Genomic DNA, 20,659 nt, shown 5'->3' with positions numbered 1-20,659 from the left:
AGAGAGTTTTCATAATCTTGCTTCATAATTTTGTATTCTTCCTTTTAGTCCAGCCCAATCGTCATGGATTTGATTACATCCTCATTATCCATTACGTTTAGCATTTCAAAGGCCTAATTCTGGTGCCTCTCATTTTATACTCGAGATGTGTAACAAAAGCAGTGAAGCACTCATTAAAGTGACTGGAAATTACTGGGAGCTTGTAAAGCTCTGGAGAAATTGTACAGCAAGAGCCTCAGAGCATATAAAAGCTCAGATGAAAACTAGTTAAACTCATTAACTAAATATAGTCTTGCCTAGCACATGATCTTAAAACCCTGGATCAGCAGTGAGTTAAATGCATTTGAATATCCAGACACAAGGATAGAAGCTATTCTAGGAAGGAGTTTCACAGACGCGAGGTTAACCTGCGTTCCGAACACTTTTAAGTTAACTTGTCCCATAACTTCATCCATTCACTTTCAGAAACATCCTTATTGCTCTGAATCCTCTCTTGTAATGTCCTTTTTAAAGTGCCCTAAAAGTTGTCTCGCCAATGCCGTACAAGGCAAAGGTGAACCATTACATACTACTACTCATTACTAATTGTTTGTTTAGAGTTGGTACTAACTCTTGTAACATTGTGAAGTTGAGTTCCACATTGAGACTTCAGCTCCCCAGCTCGGCTGAGACTGCAGTGCAGGAGCACAGGAGGTTGAAGGAGCTGCTTCTTTTTCAGGTTAAAAGTTAAACCAAGCTGGAATTTAGTGTCCCTATTTTCAGATTTTTCTATTGCCAAGCCAATTTCCTTCTGCCATCACGCAAAAATAGATTTTTAATTGAAGAAACTTTAATTTGCAACAAAAAAGTACAGTGGAAATGTTTGTTACAAATGATCAAATCCTAATCCAAAGGAATTGAGTAACAAAGAAAGCCTCTTCAGCCTTGAAAAGTGACATCTTAGAAATGACTATAAATGTATATGCAATGTGATCAAGAAAGTAAACTCTGAACAACGCTTTCAGATACACCGAGGCAGCAGAACAAGAGGGCAGTTTCAGGGTTGTAAAAAAAAACTAATTTCAGGATAGAATAGTAGAAGTTTTTTTTTAACCTGAAGGTAATTATTGTCCAAAATGTGTTCAGCAGGATATGGTTGAGGCTAGAACGCTGAATGTATTTAAGAAAAAGCTTGATGCTATAGTGGAGGGAAATAGAGTGGACATTCTGGAAGAATGAGATCAAATGGGATGAAGGTCTTTCTTCGTCTGAATCTCTTTTGTGAATAGAGAAGAATGTAGTACTGTATATTGTAAATTAAACTGGAATCCTTTTCCATACCGGATACTACATTTGCTCAGTTCAACACTGTATTTGTGAAAAACGTTGGTGGAAGAGACACAATCACACGCAGGGCTTAAGAAGATCTAACTGATCTTATTTCAGTATATTATAATTGGATAAGAAATTACCTGGAAATCTAGACTAGTTTGAAAGCCTCTAAAGAAGGTGACAACATAATGCACTGGGTTGTCTTAGGAAAATGTAAAAGTGCTTGTGTAAATTTGCACAATGTAATTATGAGATAAATGCTGCTGATCAAAACATTTCAAATAACTGAGGCTATATTAAATTTTAATTTCTGAACACAAGTTTCGGTTAACCCCCTTCGGAAGATAGCAGCCGGGGGGGGGGAGGGGTGGGGGTGCGGAGGAAGAGAGGGAAAGAGTTCTAGTAAAATTTGAGTTAACAGTCTGAGATACAAACAATGATGTACCCACTGCTGGCTTGTCTTTCTCTGCTTCCCCTGACTTCTTTAAAAGCCTCATTCGCAGGATATCAAATGCCTACTGGAAATTGAGAGGCAAGCATTTTGTATGCAACTGGAAAACTGCTATGGTGCCCACTACATCTGTTTTCAACTTCCAATAATACTCGGAATTTGAAGTTTTTACTGGAGGATTCATAAGTTTTACTATCCAAAATAAATTTTGCTGGAGACTTAGGAGAAACCTTTAAAACTGGCATTAAGATCTAATTTCTGGCTGTAAAAACACAGCTTGATCTTTCAGACAGTGAAATTGTATTTGTCAGATTAAAAAAAATAAAAACTAACAAATTATTTCATTACAAAGCTGCTATTATGAGGGCCAATTGTATTTTCCCCTCATTAAAGCACATTGAAAGACTGGGGATGTTGGGCACAGAATGCTGTGTAACATACTCTATTCCGACCATTAATCATCCGATTTAGCAAGAGTGGGAGTATGTTTTGTTGGTGTCCTAGTCAATATTATTACTTGGCATTATAGTAGAGATTTGTGTAGCAGAATCAGTATAACATTCAGAAACTTCTGATGGTTAAAGTCGAGATATTGGACCACTCGATCAGAGATATTGCTCTGAATGTAACTGACAAAGGCTTGGTGTATTATAAGCTGATTTATTTCCAGTGCACCTTTACCAGCTCAAAACTGAAACGTATGGGTATAATTTACACAATGTGTTACCTGTGAAATATTCACCTAAGGAACAAAAAAGTCTCCCCCCCCCATAGGTTAAGCAATAGATCAAAACACTCCAAGTTACACATCTTACATTTTATTTCGACACTACTAGTAAGAGCCTATGATGCAAATTCTTTTGTTTGTATGTTACTCAATAGCACAGCAATCTTAAAATTCCTTACAAAAAAATTTAAAATACAAAATGTACATGAAATTACAATACAAGGCTCTGTAAACATCTGCAAAACAGCTGACTTAGCCTGTAGTAGTTTTGCTTCTACAAAACGTACAATTGTTGAACAAATCTGACCGTTAGGAATGACGTCTATTTTGAGTATCAAAAATAGAGTTTTAAAGCAAGTGTTCACACCAGCAAGTAAGTTTTTATTCTTTGGTTAAAAAAAGGATGGCAGTTCCATTGACACAGTAATGTTTTCCAAAGGATGAACATAATTGCACTGAAGACAGTTTTCAGTTCCAAATTCACAATCCTATTCCATCCTTTTTGTAACTAACATGACTAGAATCCAGTACCCTTAATGTAGAATTTTAATTTACCAATGCGACCACAGCTCACTTGTAGTTTACAGGATTGTTTGTAGCATTTGAACAAAATGAGTTAAGGCTTACTACAGCTTTCCAAACATTTTACACATAGGGAAACTGTTTTCTTTTATATTTACATGTCAGAGGAGCACAGAGGTACACAATTTTTGTTTCATGAATACCAACAGGTCATCGACCCAATGTGCTGTTTACAAAACTGAATTTGCATAGCCTATTAGTCTGTGCTTTTGCAACATTAAAAAGTCATTTTTCTACACTCCTATGAAATAAAGCAACAAATGCAGTTCTATTAAGACCATTGTACTTAATCTTTGACAAAGCAGATACATAGAAGACTGGTTATCTACAGCTATAACTTTTTAGGATTTTAGTTTAACGGTGCTAACTCTACATCTTCAGGCTTCAAGGTAATTTTAAAGGCATCAGGAGGTTCAGTGCATAGCATAATCTGGGGATTGTACAGGCAACCATACTCTAGTACAGTACAGTCTGACCAGTCACGCAGAGGATTTGTAAAGAAAACTCAGATGGTGTACAAGTCATCAAACTGCACATGCTAGAATATCAAAAGTAAAAAGCTAAGGCAGGAAAACAGTCCAAACCTTCATTACATTTGTTAATGCAATAAGTGCTACTCATACAGCATTGTGAAATAAAACATACTGAACATTGTGGTACTGGTTCAGTGAAGGGAGATGTCAGCAACTGAACCTTTCCCACTGAGTATAGATTATCTTCCATTAAGAACGATACTCATCTTAGAGCTTCTTTTCTGCAGACAGCAGTGGCATTATAAGGTTCCCCTGCTCAATTAACCATTGTGTGTTTTGATTTGAGTAATGGATTTACTGCTATCTAAGAAGCAATCTAATTATAAGTTGGCAATTAAAAGGCAGGCTTCAAATACAAAAAATCATTAAAGCGAAAAAGTAATGACTCCCAATTAATTATGAATAGAACTTTTGACTGGTTCTATTGTGCTCAATTTTATGGTGGGGTAAAACTAAATCTTATCAGATTTCCTACACAGTAGTCTTAGTGTATCACGTAGATGGATTTCTGAAACCACAAGCAGATTTGTTAGCAATACAAGCAAAACAATTTCTATTATTCTTAAAAAAAAGCCAGCTTTGTTTCACCTTTCTGCATATTTTACATCATCCCTTGCCTTGCCCATAAACTGCATACATGATCAGCAGTAACTTTTGCTTGGTGTGTGCTTTCTATATGAAAAAGATGATTGCTGGCCCCAACAGTGAACCATTTGAATTTCTTTCAACGTTAATTGTATCCAATGTTAAATTAAGAAGGCTGCTTGGTAAAATGATGAGTTGCACAATTTCATTGGGATAAAAAAATGGGTATTCTGCACATTTATTATGCTTCTCAATCACATCAGATATTTCTACTTTTCTAAAAGCAACTCATTTAGATGAAGATAAAATCTTTGTCGTGTGGACGTAAACCACACAATCCTGTCCATGATAAATACCACTGCTGTGTGAATGAAGCATCTTCTTTTTTTTAAATCGCCTTTCTCCAACCCCCAAAAATCTTGTACACAACTGGTTTGTGTTTTTCCTTGTAGGGACTGCTTGATGTCAGCCAGTGGAGATTTCATGCATTACTTAGCTATTGCAAATGACCAAAACACTTCAAAAGGACTTAATCCTCTGCAATCCATAGTCTTTAACTTATTATATTTTAATGGCTTCAACTTAAATTCTGTACAAGCTAAAACTTACTTATTTCAAAACCCCTATTATAAAATACAGCAATTCTATGAAAGCTTCTGAAAAATTCTAAAAGCTAAATTAGTAAGGCGCTTGCAATTGTGCGAACTCGAAGTACAGAGAAACTCATCTACAAAGTTAAAAAATTCCTTGAATTTGGAATGTTGTCTTTCCTTCCCCCACTCCCCCCCCACCTCAACATATTTCCACAATGGAATGGTCTGTTCAGAATCTGCAAGATACCATTTAAGTTTAGAAACAAGTGCGGCTCTACATTTGGCTTTGCTTCCTTTTAACTGGCAGAATTCTTAGTAATTTTACAGAATTTTGCCCACAAATTCACTTTATGGTATATTCGGTGAAGCGCTTTGAGACGTCTCAAAGACGTGAAAAGCGCTGTATCAAAATGCAAGGATTATTATAGAATGGCTTCCATGACACTGGCTACACCAGACAGGTTTTCTTTACTGGAAGTTTTAACTTTCAAGAAAACTTCTGCAGCCTACAAGCCTAAAGCTCTTCAGAATGACAAAAATGCAGAATAAGTCACTATTCAGCATTTTATTTACCCTCTTATTACCACATTATAGACCTTAATATGCCCTTCCCTCTTAGCTTAACATTTTCATTATTTATTATAGTACAACAGATAGAAAGAAATCACCTTATTCTTGACAACACTCTTCCCATATACAGTATGCTACTTAATCTATTGAAAGAGCTATCTCACTCAACTATTTTCTAAAGTAGACTAAAGTCACTTCTATGTTGCTTGAGTGTTTCTGCCCACTGTAAATGTATACAAACAACCAGAGTGCACATTTGTAGAACATTTCTATGCGAGATTGAACCAGGTTCAGTGCAGAACTGCAGCAACCAATGTTAGAGCTCTGCAAGGATCCACTGTTCCAGTTTATAAAAGGCCACAATATTGGAAGCACAACTTTTTTTTGGGGGGGTGGGCAGGGGGAGGGAGAAAAGGACGATGTTGGGTATCATTCCGATGAAGACCTGCAAAATAAAGAAATGTACGATGTTTGTAGTTGCTATCAGAGTCCTTCGGGCATCCCACTGTCCAGAGTTCCTGGGCAGGCACATTGTGACTGGGCATGCACTGCTGTTCCATGAGAGCCTGGGATCTGTGACATGTCTCTTCCTATAATTTCATTCACTGGGGAGAAAAATAGAAAATATTAGGACAGATCTAAATTAAACAAAGACAGAAACTGTTCAAATCTATATATTTCTACAACTGTTAAGTCAACTAAAACCTACTGATGTTTTAGACCAGTGATGGCTTTTTTTAAGTCAGCCAGATGCAGTGATGGGTTTCTGCAAGTGCCAGACACCCAGCTGACCCACAAATCAGTGATGACCAACTCATGGCCCATCAAGAAGTGGTCTGTCAAACATTTAAATCAATGTTTTGTTTCCAGTTGTTTCTTGATTGGATCTTTCTTGATTTATGCTATAAATCAAGAATGTTTATTTTGTTGGCTGACCAAAAAGGTTAGCCACCACCACTTACACAGCTGTTGAAATGTTCAACAGCTATTCCGAATTAAATAAAGTACTGTGTTTCGTAATTCAAAAGGGGCAGTGTAATAAAGATTTTTTTATAGTTAAATGTTTAAACCTGGTTCCCTGATCACATCATGGAGGAATTACTGCTTCCAAAAAACGATCTGAATTATCAACATTAAAGGATGCTTCAGCTCTACGCATTATAATTCAGCTAATGAACCTATTCACTCATTAACTCCTCCAAATCATTCTACCCAATGTCAACATCAATCATTTTTTTTGAACAACCTAATGAACATTTTTTTTTTACAAATTCACGTTTAACAAAATGTAGTTGTCCTTGCTATTTTTAAAAAAAACATCGACTCCTCAATTGAATATTATAAACATAATCTACAATTGTTACAAGATGACAAAAAAAAGTTTGGTCCTTCCGGATGACTGCTATAAGTGAAAGATTTGTGTTATTTAAAGTTAGCTGATTGCACGCCCAGTTCCTGTTGATGGTTATGAGAAACCTTGAAATGCTTCTGATAGGGTTACAGATTGAGATCGATTTCTAGAATCAATGATTCCCCTAAATATACACAGTCAGACACTTTACAGTAAATTCTGGAAATAACTTTAAGACGTTTCAACAATGTATTAAGAAGGCACTAGAATCAAATGCAAGGATTATAATTCTAAGTGGATGAAAACAAATCAAGGTTTAAAGATTTTGGTCACCAAGGCCATCATAAGTTATAAAAAAAATGTAGTTTCGAGAGAATTGTTAGGTTGAATTTTATACAATTTAATCAAGAATCAACCTAGATTCTCTGTCTATCCTGAGTTAGCTCATTTCAGTTGTGATACAACAAATAACCTTAACATCCTTAGATTAAGGAGGAAATAAAACCAGGATCCCCACTTATGATTATATTATATCTATATATCTAGAAGACGTGAAAAGCGCTATATCAAATGCAAGAATTATTATTATAATCTTGCCAGAAAGTGGGTAAAAACATAATTGGGGCTCAACTGTGATGCCCAACATTGTAAAGTAGAACAACATTTAGGCTTTCATAGTGGTTATTTTTTGAGGTCCTATTATTTTATCCAAATAGGGTTTATGGATTACCCTACGAATAATGTGTTTTCCTCTCAAAGGAAATCTGTTACCTGGCTCCAGTCTGTACTCAGGAAACCATGCCCAGCAAGAGACAGTGTCGGTGGTGGTGGGGGGTGGGAATGAGGGGTCATGCTTGTCTTGTTTCGTTGAGGGAACCATAAAAACTGTTGGCAGTACTCAGCTACAATTTGTGTTATCTCATAATCTGCTATATTAATGTAGAACATGCTGGTACATTCATTATGAACAAAACAAGAGTGGAATATTTGCTATTGGAGTTAAAAATAGCTGGCTGACTCAGACCAGAGCACAATGAGGTCTCTACATTTGCTAGGCTTATGATAAATAATATAACACTCATCGTTTCTTTGTGAACCTGCCATAATTGTTGCTAACACTATTCAAACTAATGGATTTTACTATGAAGCAGTGGATTAATGTACTGTAGAGCAGTGGTTTGTACCCATGATTTTCCAAACAGGTTTATAGTTATGCTCCAAGAATGGATACTGTGTCAAGGTCAAGAGAAGTCAGTGTTATTTGAATATCTGGAATTAAAAGTTGAGCTTTATTGCGATCAATTTCAGTACTTCAACGAAATTCACTGTTATAGTAAGATGATAGAAACTAAGATAAGAACAGATAGGCAGCATGCCCTTTGGGCCTCAATAAAACATGCTTTGAACACATTTCATTAAGACTAGTGGTTAAATATTAATCATATCATGTTTTGCAGACAAAGTCGAGAAGAATACCTAGACAGTTCTAAAGATGACAAAAGCACACCCTGCACCACCCTGTGTGACAAATGCAAACTTGGGTATACAATCGGAATTTGTACTTGTAGATCACTGGAATGATAGGATCAGAGACATTTGGAATAGTCTACATGAACATACCTAATATGGGCCTAGAATTAGTAATCCTGCAATTTATGAGCCCCCCTCACCCACCTTACTTCAGCAACAAAGTGCTTCCATGGTAGTACTGTTCATTCTGTTGTGCATTTGTAACATTTCATGCAGAAAGACCACCTAATGAAATGTGGTAGCCATTGTGATGACTAATTAGTCGATGGGGGCAGGGTAGTCCGAGCTAAACAAGCAGCTTGCCAAACAATGGCAAGCTATTCGGTTTTAATTGAATAAGCTGCAGCAATACACCAATGCACACTCTGGAGTCCTCAAGCCTTGGCTATCTCCAATCAGTAGCTAATGCTTTCTGGAAGTGGGTACGCAGGGTGCATCCCTCCAGGGAGAAAGTACACCTTCTATTCTGGACACAGACATTTCCATGAATAGTTAACATACATATGTGAAACTGTGCCTGGTTCTACCCTTAAGCATGCTGATGGGTTTGTGTGTGTGTGTGTGTCAGACACCCAGCTAATCATAAAAATTGTAGGAAATGGTTTAAGATTTGCATTAATCGTTCCCAGTGTCGCAACTACCTATGCTCCTTGTGCCAACTTTGTGGGTGGATGAGTCTGATGATTGGGCTCTTCTTGAATTGTTGAGTGGGACATGCGATTTGTTCAAATAAATGCCATATAATAGGTTACATTTGGATAGTCCTCAAAAGGTGAATGACACTAAACAAACTATCTGCATTTCAGAATGTTGTTGGGTCATTTAGGTTGCAAACTCAAATTTGGTTGATTAACAATCTCTTTCACTCTTTATATACAGGGTGTTGAAACACCTGCTTCTTGATTCCATTGTAGGTTCTTTCAACTGATTGACGACAGCTAGAAATGCAAAACAGTCACTCAAGTAGCTTGTTAGCTGCAATAGTCTTGAGTATTTGGGTAAAAATACAGCCATATTCCCTAAAGATGAAAACTTTTAATATTCATATGTTTAATTTGCTCAATAGCAACACACTTGCACTGATGGGGAAAACACTAGAGAGCTTGCTACTTGCCACTAACACCATCCTTTTAAATTAAATGTTTAATCTACAGAGGAAATAAACCACAATTGTGCTGCAATTTCTTAAAATGAGCTCATCTGCCTTAAGTCAAGGTGCTGTGATAAAGCAAAAATAGGTACCCATTGTTTTGACTGTGAAAGTTTACCTTTAATGTGCTGTTATGGTTTAAACAAAGGCAAAAATATGCAATGAAATTCTGATGATGACTATTACTTTGTGTATAGTTACAAAAGGCTTTTTGCACCACTAAGTCTGTGGGCTTAGCTTTCATCTGCCGTACCACATGTCCAAGTGCCCCCTCCCCCAAATAAAATAGTTCTCTAACTTGCCATCCCATTTAAAGTCCTAAAATGCATACTTTTATTTTCATAAATTTGCTTTCATAGTAAATACTCCCATCTGGTTTCTACAGAGCTGTGAAGCAAAACATTCTAATTTAACTAGTGTAAAACTCAATGCATCTCTTGCCAATTTTATCAGCCCTTACTTGGGCGAGTAATTGACTACTTCCCTGTACGTGAGAGTGAATCTTGGGGGAAATTACATTAAGCTCTATAGAGGTGGAAATTACACAATGGCTTTGAAGTAAAAATCTGTGGTTGCAAAGTCATGGTGTTGTCCAAAAGTTCAAAGCTTTCTTTCAATAACAGGTGATGGAAACTCAGCAATAGTAAATCACATGCACAGGGGCAAAGAAAGGGGAGAACTCATTTCTCATAATTTACCCGTACTAAAGAGAAATAGGACAATTTAGAATAAATTATGGCTACATAAATTTGAATTTATATGCTGGAGAGTGCATGCAAAATTGAAAACAGTTTTTTTACATTTCATACTGGGTGTCAGCCTGGCTTAGTAGGTAGCACTGTTACCCCCTGAGACAGAAGATATGGGTTCAAGCTCCAAGTTGGGACTTCAAGTTCGGCTGGTGCACCCAGGTAGTGTTGAGGGAATGCTGCATTGTGAGAGGCGTCATTCTGTTAAGTTGTGTTAAGATTCCATGGCACTATTTGAAAAGAAGAGTTTCTCCAAGTATCCTAGCCAAAAATCCTCCAAAATAAAAAATAAACTGATCATTCACTTCATGAGAGTGCTGTGTACAAATTGCTGCCACATTTGCCTACAAATACAAGTATCATTTGATACAAACTGACATAAAAACAAAATAATTTGCTTAAGTTTCAGGATCTCTGTACATTACCAGTCACTTATTTTTTAAAAAGAGTTACTATACATGTGGAGGTCACGCACAACTCTGCAGTTAGATAAATATGCTAATGAATGGTTTTGATTATGATCAGCCAGCAGTTAATAAGAACATAAGAAATGTTAAGACAAAAAAGACCAAGGTTCATCTAGTTCGCCTTTCACCTTCCTGGTGGTCACATGCACATGTGTCCCGAACTACCCTATGTACTATATCCCATAATGTTATTTCCTAAAAGAAAACTATCTAATCTTTGTTTGAAAGAATCAACACTCCCTGCTCCAACCTTCTGCCTAGGGAGCCTGTTCTACAGGTTCACTATTCGCTCAATGAAATAGTGTTTGAGTAGATTAGTTCTGAATTTACCCCCCTTCAATCACAGGTTGTGTCCTCTGGTTTTACTATTCCGGACAAGTTAAAATAGCCTGTCATGATCTATATCGTCTTGCCCCTTTAGAATCTTAAAGACAGCAATCATGTCGCCTCTCAGTCACTCTTCATAGTCCAGTCTTCCATTCCCTCAATCATTTTGGTTGCCCTCCTCTGTATCTTCTCGATTTCTCCAATATCCTTTTTGCACTGTGGCGACCAGAAGTGTACACAGTACTCTAATTATGATCTCACCAATGATTTATACAGTGGCAGGATTACCCCACTATTTCGGCTTGCTATTGATCTTTTGATACATCTCAACATCTGGTTTGCTTTACTCACTGCCACAGAGCATTGTTAGGAGAACTTCAATTTATTGTAAATCAGGACCCGCGGGTCCTCTTCCATACATATTATTTTCCTTCTATTCAAATAATAGTCCCTTCCAGGATTTGTTGTCCCCATGTGAAGTACTTTACATTTCTCCACATTGAATTTCATATGCCACTGATCTGCTAATTCCCAAGTATGTTCAAATCCTCCTGTAACTCATCTTGTTCAGCTTTGCAATCTACCACCTTCATTAGCTTGGTGTCATCTGCAAACTTAGTTTCTGTGCTTACGACTCCTAGTTCCAGATTGTTTATAAAAAATATTAAACAAAAGGTCCCTTGTGGAACTTCACTGGTAACATTTTCCCAGTCTGATGACGTTCCCTGTACCACCGCCCTCTGGGTTCTTCCGGTCAACCAATTGTGTATCCATTGTGATATACCTCCACTGATTCCCGCTTTCTTTACTTTCAGTACCAGCCTCTCAAAAGGAACTGTATTAGAGGCTTTACTGAAATCCAGATCTACAATCCACAGCCTTACCTTATCAAGCTCCCTTGTCACACCATCAAAGAAAACTAGTAAATTAGATTGGCAAGACCTTCCCTTCATGAACCCATATTGGCTATCATTTATGATTTCTGTCCAGATGCTCCATGATTTTATCTTTAATAAGAGTCTCCATAATTTTACCCACAATGGGCATCAAACTTACTGGTCTGTAGTTTCCTGGGTCACTTTTGTTACATTTCTTAAAAATAGGAGTAACATCTGCCTTTCTCCAGTCCCTCGGCACCTCTCCAGTAGTCAGTGATTTTTGAAAGATTTGTGCCAACATTTCTGTGACTTCCTTCCTTAGTTCCTCGGATGAAATTTATCCAATCCCTGAGATGTATTTACCTTAAGTTTACACAGCTGTTTGACAACCACGCTGGTAGTGATATGAATAGTGTCACAACTTTTCTCTGTGATATCCTTGAGTTCTCTTTCCAGATCAGATAGGTTACCCGTCTCCTCCTTGTTAAATGCAAAAAACTTATTTAGCACTATTGCAGTCTGTGCAGCATTACTTGTCATGTTGTCTCCTGAACCCACCTTCAGTGGCCCCATTCCATTACTTGTTTCACTTCTACTCTTAATGTACCTAAAAAAACTTGAATATTATACCTCACATCTCTTGCCATGTTCAATTCAAAGCTTTTCTTTGCCATTCTGATGCCTTTTTTTTGCAGTCCTAGCATGCCTTCTAGTATTGAGTTCGACTTATTTCCATACCATTTTCCTTCATGGCCTTAAATGCTTTTTTTTCTTTATAATTTGCTTTGTAGCCTTATCCACCCAGGCAGGAGTGCCTTTAAGCTTGGTATATTTACTTTGCATGAGTGCACATTATTCTATTGCCTACATAATCAACTCCTTGAAGGAACTCCATAGATCCTCCACTCCCATTGCCATATTTAAGCCTGCCAGGCCCACTCTGACAAGACTTCTTAAACACACAAAGTCAGTCCTCTTGAAATTTGGAAATTTTGTTTGGGTTTTTAGAACTTCACCAACTCCTGTGATGTCAAATGTGACTGCACTGTGATCACTGTTGTTTAATGATTTGGTTGTCCCTGTTGCTCATTATCAAATCCAAGATGTTACCTTCCTTGTTGGCTTTTACAAACTGAGTCATAAAACAGTCTTCCTTTAATTCTAGAAACCCCTTCCCCATCTTACCAGTAGACACATTTATTATCAATAAAACACATCTAGATTGCAACATGTGGGAGCGGATGATAAAGTAATTGATTCAAAGATGCATTGAAAAATTTTCAGTTCCTGCCAATTATCAGATTTGCAACAATGTGATGTTGAACATCTGGCTTACTTGCTTACAAAAACGGTTAATTTACTTTGATTGTGTTAATGCAAGGCTTACTTTAAGTTTACTATGGGGGGGCGGGGGACGGGACAATAACCTGAAATAAATGTATGATCATTTGGGGATATTGGTCAATGAGAAATATCCCTAATACATACAGTACATGCTGAATCTCATATCCATCTTAGGCTTTCATTAATTGCTTTGCTGTACTATTCCAGGGCAAAGGTGACCTTAATGTCACCGGATATTGTACAATAATATTTAAATTCCTTAATTTGTGGTTCAAATCCAAGGAGCTCAATCTAATGGCGATTGCTATAAATATCTATCTAAACTCTGGCAAACAAGCTACAGTATTGTGCTGATAAACAAAATCTGCTGCCTAATCAAAGGTGATCTATTTTGCAAAGATGGACCTTCACACCAAATGCTTTTATTCTGGAAACCTGATCAATATAGGCAGTGTTTTATGTACCCAATAATCATACAGCAGTTGTAATTGTTGGAGTTAAGATGCACTTACTGTATGTACTAGAATTTAAGTTGCATTTTATAATCCCTTCATAGCTGAGCAAAAATGCAAATACTACATACATTATTTTATATATTACCTGATTTGGTTTGCAACACATTTATTGTCTGCTGATCTTGGACCATATACTGTGTGACTCACAGAATGCAATATGGTATGTACTGCTATTTCTAATACTTTTTAAAAAAAAAGTTTTTCTTACTTTTAATTAAATAGTAAATATAAATGGGAAGCTAACCTAATGATTGAACCCATCAGCAACCATAATTCATGACTAAGTGAACCTTTTCAAAAAATAAAAATATGAGTTGAATACAAGTTTAATGCACTCTGCATAAAGCAAACTTGCACTGCTACTCTTATTGTGTTAACACAATACACTTTCATTCGGAAATTAAAAAAAATTAAATGGGTATTTTCCACATTTCAACTTCATCAAGTCTATTTGCCCAATGATAGAAATGAATATCCTTGACAAGCTGCACAGAAAAGTAATCTCTTCCTCCTGGATTCAATGATGTCAAATGAAAATTCTAGTTATGATTCCTTCAGGAGCACCACTGCCTTCAGAAAACTGCTCCCTAAAGCAGAGTGTAGATTCTCTGACACCATCCCAAACTTGTGGAGTACTTCCAAAGAATACATTCACACTTACTTTTGTGATCACTGTGCATCTGCTCTCACCTTTTAAAAAAAACAAAACTTCATAGCACTAACTGTTTAAGCTCATCTTTCTTACCATGTTGCTTGAGTGCCTCGAAGTGTGTGCTGACTGTCAGTGTTTTGTTCTGCATTATACACATGTGAATATTGGATGCTTGCACGGAACTCATTCTACTCCAACAAAAAAAAGCCCAAATTACCAAATTGGGACGATCAAAAGCGAAATAGTTTGTGGTCTCAAGAACTGCCATGACATGCAAAATCCTTCCTTGATGTTTATCAGCTAGATAAGTCCATCTATATAACGCAACTTTCGTAAACGCTTTTTACTACTTTTAAAACTTTAGAAAATTAGTACAGTTAAACGGTCAACTTCAACTGCAAGCCACTCTTAACTAAGCAAGTTAATCTGTTTATATAACAAAAAAGACAGCAGCACCAATACATTAGCAAAGATGGTGACAGACTAAGTGGAAACTGTTACCACAAACTGACATGGAAGTCAAACAGTTCAGGTGAATCGTCACTGTTTTTTTATATACTTGGCGCACAAAGCCTCAAAAACTTGCTCGACTTTGCAATAGAGGTTTGACATATTAAACTTAATTTAAATAAATGTCACACCAAAGGGTTAAAGCATGCCCCATCTAACAATTACTTAGAAAAGTGATTTGAAAACAACCAATCGTTTTTTGACATGTAAAAATTAAATGCAATAAAAAAAACTTGATTTGTTCTATACTTTTATGTAACAAACATTATATAGTTCTATGAAAATAGTAGAGTGGCTCTTATTTTACTGTCTTCAATTTTTTTTAAAAATTCTTAAGCACATTATTTGTGTTTCTGCATTAGCTTAATATTACACAGATTAAACACTTCAGCAGAATTGATTACACAGATTTATCCAATGGAAATATATGTCAAATGTAAGGGCTGCTGTAGTTAACCACGTCTGATGTGGACATTGCAGGCAATCAAATATCCACGCTGTTGGCTGTAACCTTACACCAGTAACAAAGGAGAGCCAGCACCACCCAGAAGTTGGGACTGGCAAAACAGTGCTGCCAGTTTTAATGCTAGCAAGATCCAGCACATGACTACCTTATCTTTTGCAAGGCGTTTTGCATCTAAAGACTACTGGCTAAACTGGTACAATGAATGACAAATAATTCTATTTCCACATGTTCTGAAATGTAATTGCAAGGCTTTTAAGTTTTTTTTAAAAAAACATTTAAGATGTCAGTATGTACAGACAATTTCCTGTTGATCAATCTTGCTTTAATGACATAAACCACAATGTACTATTTAAAGTTTAAACAACCCACACAATCTGCTTACCAAAAGATATTGCTTGCCTAAGTGGTAGATTCTAACACAAAAACACATATAGTTCAAATGTTTAACAGACAAAAAAAAACTCATCCCAAGAAAGTCAGGCACAGACTACAAAATTACAGTCCAACATTTCTACTTTATAACTTCATCATTCCTTTAGACTGAATATATTTTGTGGGGAGGGAGTGAAAAATATTTATTTTATTCAAAATTACAATTTAGTTAGATAGGAAACATTAGACCTAGCCATGTTGTATGAAATTGATAAGTCACTTGGTGACTAATTGTAATCAATAGTCCTGAAAATGTTAACATTTTGTATCCTCAAGTCTGAACACATTTTTATAACTTGAAGAAAATATTCCACCGACCAATCGGTAATTATTCAGGCATCATATCAGGCTATATACAGTCAATACACTTTACAGTATATTCTGTGAAGCGCTTTGGGACGTCTCGAAGACGCGATAAGGCGCTAAATCAAATGCAAGGTTTATTACTATTAAATCACAAGTATTCCCAGTTCAGTCCTCGCTGAGAACGGGTGCCCAAATTGGGAAAGCTTCAAGGCATTCTTTATTTTCATAGTCTAGTAGGTAGCAGCCTGATGAGAGTTGTACTTTAAGCAGTCCAAGGCACTACCCAAATGAAGGGCACCATTATAAATGCAAGTTGCTGTTGTACTAAATGAGATTTGCTTGACTACTGCATCGCCATCAACAGCCATGTCTCGTCTCACTGACAGAATAGACCCATAAGTATTATATTGGAGGAATGTAGCTGTAGGGTGAATTATCTATAGAGTGCCATGCAACAATTCACCAACCAAGCTACAACAGTACTTCAGTCCTGTGGTATCCAACATTCAGAAGAACAAGAGAAGTGTCTTCTGAGAAACAGTGAGTGCTACTTCCCAATTCCCTTCCAAAACACACACCAAGGAATGGCAATAAATCTGGCTCTGTTGATGTATCAACAAAGTAAAACAACTTCCACATTTTAAGTTCTCGCCTGCATTTAACCCTAAATATGAGGTTCTGAAAACATTAACTGGTCTCCAGTTCTATAAATTACTATTCATTTCCTTGTTTTTTTAACAGTTCTGAAATGGCTGTATTTAACTTTCAATATATCCATTTTGTACACCACACAAATGTGGCATGAGTACCTAATGCAACTCACGAAAATATCATATTTAATTAATCAGAGATGTCACCGGACTAAGTTACAACATTGATAAACTTTACTGGCTGAGTTTTCCAACTAACTCAAACCTTATGCACATTCTCTCCTCCCTGCACACCATCAGCGGTGAGCCTTCACCTATTACTCTCTTAACCTTTGGAACTTCACCCACCCCCCACCTCAATCAGTCTTTAAATGTTGCCAAAAAACTCTTGTCTTGACTGAGGATATTGACATCTCCCACTTCCTTCTCCTTTGCTCAACATCTGACCCAGTCATTGTGGAGCAGTCTGACACATTACCTTATGTGAAGGGCACTTTTGTAGTTGTGTGACTGTTTTGGCAATAGTTTTCAGTCACAGGCTAATGTTTGATGACATGCATCCCTGCTCTAGAAAGGCTAGTAAGATTCTGGAGGCAAATTTAATATGTTTTTTAAAAAAAGCTTGTGTTTTATAGCTGTGGGGAATGGAAAGAGATTTAAGTCAACCCATACCCATGATGACTCTTCACTCATGGCTGAGCCCACCCAATAAGCTAGAATAGTGTTCAACACCACACATTGCTACACTGGACCAATTCCCCCATTCAAGATGTGAAGACAAGAAGCAGAGCAGACAAAATCTCTTTGGAACCAATTTTCTACCTCCCCGAAAAAAAAACATCAAGTGCTTTACTCACAAACCTGCTGTTGAAAATAAAGAGCACCTTGAAGCACCACAAATTACTTCACTGTTTGTTTGTTTGAAACCACATGTCCGTGCCTTGTATATAACCTTAGATTTTTTTCAAAACATTGGCTTTTCTTGTGATACTGGCTCAATTACCCATACCTCTCAAGTGCTCCTCACATTTGTGTACAGGTCAAAACTGTTACCTTTCACGGTGAAATGCACTATACATTTGTTTGATTCACTTCCATCGCACTCTTCCTACCCCAAGCAAAATAAGTTTGTGAACAGATAGAAATCTTATGTGCCCTCAAAACATCAAATCTCCATGGCAGACTTTGAAGCCAAAGACCTCATCAAAAACATTAAACAATTATCAGCGAATTGCTCATTGGGACAGCATTGCTTTAGGGATCAGAAGAGCAAAGCCACATAATAATCCTTTGCATGACATTATCTGCAGCGCCTACAACATATTTCTTCAACTAGTTCAGTTTGGTTCATGTCATATTTGTATACAACGCATTGTATGTTTTGCAACGTTATCTCATCCAACCACTTGCATAAGAAGATTTTCCAATATGACAATATCAATCCAGCTGCTGTTTTCTCACAGCAAAAGATTCACATTTCCTTTAGAAGCTGCAATTTGCATTACCCTCCCTCCCAACCTGCATAACTGCCTTCTGTGTTGGGCGGGACAATGAGATCTTCTCCAAGGACAAGTCAAGAGTATTGTAGTTGTAAACTGTATAGTATGGAAAGTCAACCGTCACTCACTTTTCTGTGCCTAATCCAACAACCATATGACATTTACATAGCATCCTTCAGGACAGGAAGATGTCTCAAAGTACTTCACACATCTGACTGGGGGGAAAAAGGAGCACAAAAGTGCAGTTGAAGAGATTCACCAATTGAATGCAAGATAATGCCTGAGAATAAATTGTGCTTCAAACACGTTGGAAGTCAAAAGCAATAGTTTGCAATTTTAAAAAAAACTAGTAACTAAATAAGTGATCTCCAGACATTTTTTTTAGGAGGTTTGAGCCTCACCTCTGCTACTCTAGAACATGAGGTCTTGTGTGCCTGTTCAGTTGTACATTAAAGATCCCATGGCACTGTTTGAAAAGGAGTTTGTTCCAGTGTCAGGGCTAACAGTCCTCCAAATACCATTATTCACTTCATGGACGATTGGGGAGCATTGCTACACACAAAGGGACTGCTACCTTCTCGTACAAAATATACTGTTACCACAATTTACTACTGTGAAGCACTTTGAAACAATTCCCTGATGTGAAGGGCACTAAATCAAATACAAGGAATATTATTATTATTAGTAGAAGACTATGGAGAGCTTTCGATTCTAGGGAAAATACCTAGTGATCCTAATCCATAAATTGATAAATGCAAATGGATAACTGCAGAATAAACCCTTAGAAGTAGAGATGTCACATTTTTTTGGAAAAAAATAGTAATTATCAAAAATGGAAACAACTTCCATTGCAGAGGGTTAAACATGTCTATTAACCATTTTCTATTAACTATAATTGAATTGTAAGGAAAAAGCAGTGGAGTTACAATACATTATAGATTTAGTAATTGAAGGGAAATATTAAGATAATGAAATTAGTCAAAATTTGAAAACCCCAAGCTCTACAATCGATTTAATAGTAAAGAACTGTATATGTCATTGACAATGCAGGGAATTCCACATAAATCTAGGCCTGAGGAAGCAATCATTATCTAGTTAATCAACATTAACTGTGAGGCTCAAGGGATTTTATGGGCAACACGATATAAAAAGCCTACTCCTAGTCATTTAGATGCATGCTTTTAACAGCTGTGGTTGTGTAGAGATTCCCTGTAGCTGCACCAGATTATGTAGCAAATTATATTTAGATTTGTCTGTGACTGAGTGCAACCTGCTAGTGGTATGGTGTCAACTTTCACCATAGCAGCAGGCTTTGCCTATAATTAACCCAGATTATTATTAGAGCTGAGCAACAGCTGCGTTTCTTTGCTCCAGCATGATCAAAGTTAGACATTTGCTAGCCATGGGAAATTTACGATGACAGGAGACAGTGCAAATAGAATTACTTCTAAGCAGACAGACCTTTTCATTAATGTTAACAGAATGTATAGCGTTGCCAAAAAATACAAATTCTGTAAAATATTCACTTTATACTTGCTGAGGGAAAAATATAAACTACAATAATAGAATTTATTCAACCTTCAAGTTTGAAATATAAAAACATAAGTAACTAATTTTTATTTTGCTTCTTAAATAACTACGTTTCACAACAAAATTTGGAATTGACAGGGGGTAAACCAGGGGGTGATGAGCATCTCACCTTTGGATGAGACACAAAACTGAGATCCCATCTGCCTGTCAAGATGCTAAAGAGAAGGGAGTTTCTCTTTCCTGGGGTCCTGGCCAAAATTCCCCAAATAAAATTGATCACTCAGTGCATGGCTGTTTGTGGGAAATTGCTGTGTACAACTGGCCGCCACGTTTCGTACACAAAATATATAGTGAATCCAATTTACAGGTTATCCTGTGAAGCTCTTTGAGACGTTTCAACGACGTGATCAGGCTCTGCATCAAATGCAATTATTATAATATGATTTTTCACTGGGGAAGCGCATTAGCATCTGGCAAGTTCTAACTGTCACAACAAAGCGTCTCAATGTGCTCCACATGTAATAAGTACTGTACTGTCAAGCGCCGCAACTGTTTCTGCAGGCAAAACACAGCAAAATGCCCTAGCAAGGTCCCACAAATGAGTCGAGGTAAATGACTAATCTGGAGGATTGTTGGCCAGATATCAGAGAAATCTCCTTTTAAATAGGGATTTTTAATGTCCTCCTGAACAGGCAATAATTATACACCACTTTAAAGCATGTACAGGTGTTTCAGTTACCTGGGAATATTATAAAAAGTTGTTACCTTTAAGATATGTACAAATGCTGAAATTGTAATGGTGTTATGTTTTGAAGCTATTACCTTAATTTTTTTTAACATTTGACAGCAAAAAGTACTAGTATTATCAATTAGGGAGTTTTAATGAGATATTGCACATCTTTTTACATTATTTACAGTATAATAACGCCAAAATTCGGTTAATTGAAACAG

At 36.8% G+C, this 20,659-nt stretch overlaps 1 protein-coding gene across 2 annotated transcripts in view; it reads right to left on the bottom strand.

The window, feature by feature from the left end:
- Positions 1-5,161: 5,161 nt before the first annotated feature.
- Positions 5,162-20,659, bottom strand: part of nfatc3a (nuclear factor of activated T cells 3a) — a 54,935-nt gene continuing 39,437 nt past the window's right edge. For both annotated transcript variants that reach the window (XM_007889496.2, XM_007889497.2), the window contains one exon: positions 5,162-5,957. In XM_007889496.2, the coding sequence (XP_007887687.1) occupies positions 5,836-5,957 (122 nt within the window). In that variant the 3' untranslated portion in view covers positions 5,162-5,835. The remainder of the gene's footprint in view (positions 5,958-20,659) is intronic.

Source organism: Callorhinchus milii, unplaced genomic scaffold (assembly GCF_018977255.1).
Source record: "Callorhinchus milii isolate IMCB2004 unplaced genomic scaffold, IMCB_Cmil_1.0 Scaffold14, whole genome shotgun sequence".
NCBI lineage: Eukaryota > Metazoa > Chordata > Chondrichthyes > Chimaeriformes > Callorhinchidae > Callorhinchus > Callorhinchus milii.
This window is presented reverse-complemented; position numbering and strand designations above follow the sequence as displayed.